Consider the following 4295-nt stretch of genomic DNA (forward strand, 5'->3'; position numbering starts at 1 on the left):
GGGGGTGGGAGGGGGCAGCGTGGGGGCTGTGCCTGGGCGGCACGCCCAGCCCCTGTGGGGAGCAAGGTGGAGCAGGGGGCTGGGGCAGGTGGTGCCTGGCCGTGTGCTCCCAGGGCCGTGGGAGCGGGTGGATGTGCCGGGCGTCCCCGTGCACGTGAGGTCCCAGGCCACGCGCCGGCCGCGTCTCCCCGGTGGTGGCCGCCGCGTCTTGGCTCCGCTGTGTCCTCCGGCCCTGCCAGCTCCTGGCCCTGCCTGGCCGCGCTTAGCCGCTGTGGGGGGAAGCACCCGGTGCCGCTGGGTTCCTGGGGCATCCCGCCAGCTCCCTCTCGCCCTGCCCTCCGGGGAACCGGCTGCCCACCAGGTTCCCACGCCCGCCCCCTGCCCCATCCCTGGGCCGGATCCCCATCCCTGCTGGAACGGAGCAGGCTGGTTTGCAATGGCTGCCCCTGCAAGAGGGTCCCCAGCACCCGGCTGAGGAGGCCCCGCGTGCCCTGCTGTGCCCCTTACCTGGGCTGCCCCGCGGCTGGGGGGTTCTTGGGTAACTGGTTTGACAGCTTGGCCTCCTCCATCATCTTCCGCCTTATTTCATCCAGCAAGGCTGTGTTTAAAGGGACAAGAAGCGCCGCAGGTGTCGGCTGGAGTCTGCTGGGGCACCTGGAGAAGAGCCCTCCCTTCCCAGTGTTGGGCCGGCTCAGAGCATTGGTGTCACGGTGGGAAGACCGAGGGTCCAGCCCCTTGGACCCACAGCCGAGAGGCCCAGGTATGTGAGATGTACATGGGGGTGTCTGGGGGGGTGAGGGTTAGGGGTGAGGGGTGTCTGTGCAGCAGGGTGTGGACAAGGCCGGTGAACCCAGTGCTGGGGTAGCGGGGCTGCGGGCTGGCCCCAGGGCATGGGCAGAGCCGGGTGCAGGCGGTGCTGGGGTGTCTCGGAGTGGGGCTAAGGCAGGTGGGGGGGCCGTGGCATCACCCCAGCCCCCTGGGCACTCACCAAGGTTGGGCATGTTCCCAAAGGTCGGCACCGCCCCCACGCTGCGGAAGGACGTTGCTGGGTTCCCAAAGACCCCGGGGTTGCCCAGCGAGCCGACGTTCCCAAAGGGGTTGGGGTTCCTCTGCGGCGGGGTCGCGGGCTGCAGGGGAAAAGGGTCAGGGGGCAGTGGTGCCCTGCACATGGAGACCCCCCTTGCGTGTCCCAGAGACGGGTGGGCACCTGGCGGGGCTGCTCCAGTGCCCGGTGCATGGGCACACCTGTGCCCCCCCGTTGAGCTAGGAGGAGGCACAGGCGGTGCCAGACGGCCCCCCGTGCATGTCTCTCACCCCCCTCACCTTGAACCGCAGGCAGTTGTCCAGCTGGGTCCGCAGGTCCTTGCTCTGGGCCAGCTGCTTGCGGCTCTCCTGCAGCTGCTGGTTGAGGCTCTCCTTCTCCTGCAGCAGCTGCTTCCGCTCCTCCAGCCTCCGCTGCTCCTCGTTCTTGCACTGGGCCTGGATCTGCTGCAGCTCCTGTCTGGCCTTTTCCCGCTCGGTGTCCTGCAGCCTCGTGCACTGGTTGAGGCTCTCGCCGCAGCGGTCCTTGTCGCTGCCCAGCTGCCGGTTCTCACTGCGTATCGCCCGCAGATCCCGCTCCACCGTGCCCAGCACTTGTTGGAGCTGCATGCTCACCTGGTCGCAGGCCTGGGTGGGGCGCATCCCATAGCCGGTGGCTTCCTTCAGCACCTGCTGCACGCCGCTCACGGCGTCCCGCACCTCCTGCTCCAGCCTGCCGCACCTGCCGTGCACCTGCCCCAGCTGCCCTCGCATCTCGCTGTGCTCCAGCCGCAGGCTCTGCTTCTCCTTCTGGCAGATGCTGTTCGTCTCCTGGGCCGCTCGGGCCTTGTCTTGCAGCTGCACCGTGTCCCGGGAGCAGTTCTCGCGCTGTGAGTGCAGCTGCAGTGCCTGCTGCGCCAGGAGGTCCCGCAGGGTCAGCTTCTCGGCTGCGGGGACAGCGCCGTCACTCCCTGGGACCTGCCGGCCTGCCTCCGTCTGCCCCCAACCAGCCCACAGCCCCTTCCCAAGCCCGTCGGGATATGGTAGGTCTGGCTCATGGGGTTCTGGGGCGGAGGGAGATCCCAGGGCAATGCCCTGCCCTGCCCTGCCCTGCCCCTAGCGCTGCCCTCGTGGTAGCGCGGACCCCTTGGAGCCCAGCCAAAAGGCTGTGAGGGGCCAGGGTGCTCCAGGGAGGACCCCCAGCCCCGACCGCCCCCTCTCTGGGCAGCAGCGAATGGCACAGATCTGCCCTGCTCCCTTCCTGCCAGGCCGGACAGGCCAGAGTCCGTGACGTCAGACAGACGCCAGCACACGGGTGGGTCTTCAGGAAGTCACCGGCTGCCCGTGTCACGGGGGAGAAGCAGGGCGCGGGGCCAGCCACCAGCCCTGCTTCTCTGGGCACTCACCGTAGCAGGTGACGTTGGCAATCTCCAGGGCCTGGTGATAACGGGCGGCCAGCCCCTGGAAGTAATCAACGGTGCCTATGGTGGCCTGGAGCTGGAGCTGTGGAGGGGAGGGAAGGCAGCGGGTCAGGGCAGGGGCTGGATGGGTGGGGAAGGGCCAGGGCAGGGCCGTGCGCACTGGGGCCATGAGGAGCTCCAGCCCCGTTGGATGCGTTGTGCGTGGAGCCATTGGACAGTGGTGCCAGCAACCCCTGGCCTTCCCTCTGAGCACCCTGGCTATGAGCACCCTCCTGCAGCCACGGGGATCCCCAGCCTGCTTGACTCAGCCTCCACGTACCTCCACAGGGCTCCCGGCTGCCAGGGGCTGACGGACGGGAAGGAGCCGACGGTCGGAGGGGGGGGATGTAAGCTGGAGGCACCACTCCGGGTGGGGAAGTGGGGTGGGGTGCACAGGCAGGCTTTGTTTGCCAGGTCCAGGGGGGCCAGGGGAAGCATGATTCACACGCTGGTGTGTTGCAAGCGGAAGATGCATTGCTCGCTGCCCAGCTGGGCCCGGCCTTTGCCTCCCCATCCCATCCCGGACAGGCCAGGGCTGCTTGAGCCATGGCAGGAGATGCAGGGAGGAGGGCCGTCCATGGAGGGGCCAGGGGTCACTGCTCTCTAGCCTCCGGCCACTGCCCCGTCCAGCACAGAGCCCTGGCTGGACCAGGCAGCAATGGGGTCGCACGGCAGCTGATCCCAGAGGAGCCCTGGGCCTTGGGTCCAGCTGCAGGGGCTGGGGATGGGCAGAGAGAGGCGTGGGCCGGGGGGGGAGAGGGCAAGGCCATACCTTGGTGGTGGCGCAGGGCAGCAGGCTGGCATTGCACTTGGTGAGCTCGGCCCGCAAGCCCGCCAAGCTGCCCAGGCAGGCCTGGCGCTGCTTGGCGGTGGCGTTGAGCTGCAGTGTGAGGTTGCGGTTCGTGGCGCTCAGCTCGGTGGCCCGGGCGAACTGCTCTTGGACCCGGTGCTCCAGGTGCTGCACGTGAGTGGCGGTGCCGCTGTGCGCGTTGCCGTAGATCATGAAGAGCACGAGGCCCAGGATGATGAGGAACTGGATGAGGGAGGCGAAGAGGAAGAAGTACTTCATGTAGAAGCTGCAGTCCCTCTTGGGCGCCAGCGAGCTCTTGGCGTCCAGGCCCAGCTTGGCCATGGCGTAGCTGCTCTTGTCCATGCCGCCGGCGCTCTGTGGCCCCGGGCAGCGGGGCCGGCCCTTTGGCTGGCGGGGTGGGGCGTGCTGGTGGTGCAACCCCCCAGCGGGTGTTTATATTGCTCTATTTAATATTTCCTCCTGCCTGGCTCCTTCCTGCCTCGCCGGATGCGCCGGGCTCAGTGAGTTATCACAACACGCCTGCTGCTCGCAAAAGGGCTATCGTTTCCGGCCTTCATGGACGAGGATGCAGCTGAGGGCAGGGTCCTCTCGCCCCCGAGCTCCCCTCTGCCTATCCTGAGGCCGGGGCACGCAGGAAAGGGGGACGGGAGGTGGTAGCTGGGTCCTGGGGCTCCGCTCTGCAGGAAGGGGCCAGCCAGGCCTGCTCCTGGCACTGCCCTGGTGCTCAGCACATTGGGGAAGCAGTTTTCTCTGGGCCCCTGCCAGCCATGCCAGCACCATATGTGCCGGACCCGGTTGCCCCGGCACCTCCAGCGCCGGTCCCAGCCATGGTCCAGGACAGCTCGGGGCAGTCGTGACTCCAGCACATAACTCATCCCCGACGGCCGGATCCAAACTACGCACGGGCTCAAGTGCTCTGCTGGAGCAGACCCAGCGAGGACAGGCACAGACATCCCCCAGGCGCAGCCCACTGTCTGGCTCGCCCCGCGTCCGGCCCCCAGCCC

The 4295-nt window shown here is 68.2% G+C and overlaps 1 protein-coding gene across 1 annotated transcript; it reads right to left on the minus strand.

Moving 5' to 3' along the window:
• Positions 1-7: 7 nt before the first annotated feature.
• Positions 8-3880, minus strand: PLVAP (plasmalemma vesicle associated protein). Its single transcript, XM_019504638.1, has 6 exons — positions 3253-3880; positions 2427-2523; positions 1324-1967; positions 989-1127; positions 508-598; positions 8-269 (listed from the first exon to the last, which is right to left on the minus strand). The coding sequence occupies exons 1-6, from the start codon at positions 3631-3633 to the stop codon at positions 263-265; spliced, it is 1359 nt and encodes a 452-aa protein (XP_019360183.1). The 5' UTR covers positions 3634-3880; the 3' UTR covers positions 8-262.
• Positions 3881-4295: the final 415 nt, after the last annotated feature.

The sequence above is a fragment of the Gavialis gangeticus genome, unplaced genomic scaffold (genome assembly GCF_001723915.1).
Source record: "Gavialis gangeticus isolate Ggan-Ray unplaced genomic scaffold, GavGan_comp1, whole genome shotgun sequence".
Taxonomy (NCBI): Eukaryota; Metazoa; Chordata; order Crocodylia; family Gavialidae; genus Gavialis; species Gavialis gangeticus.

Coding starts and splice junctions, on each gene's coding strand:
- PLVAP (XM_019504638.1), bottom strand. CDS start 3,633: ATGGACAAGAGCAGCTACGCCATGGCCAAGCTGGGCCTGGACGCCAAG. Junction 2,524..3,252: donor TGCCCTGCGCCACCACCAAG/GTATGGCCTTGC, acceptor TCCCCTCCACAG/CTCCAGCTCCAGGCCACCAT. Junction 1,128..1,323: donor ACAACTGCCTGCGGTTCAAG/GTGAGGGGGGTG, acceptor TTTCCCCTGCAG/CCCGCGACCCCGCCGCAGAG.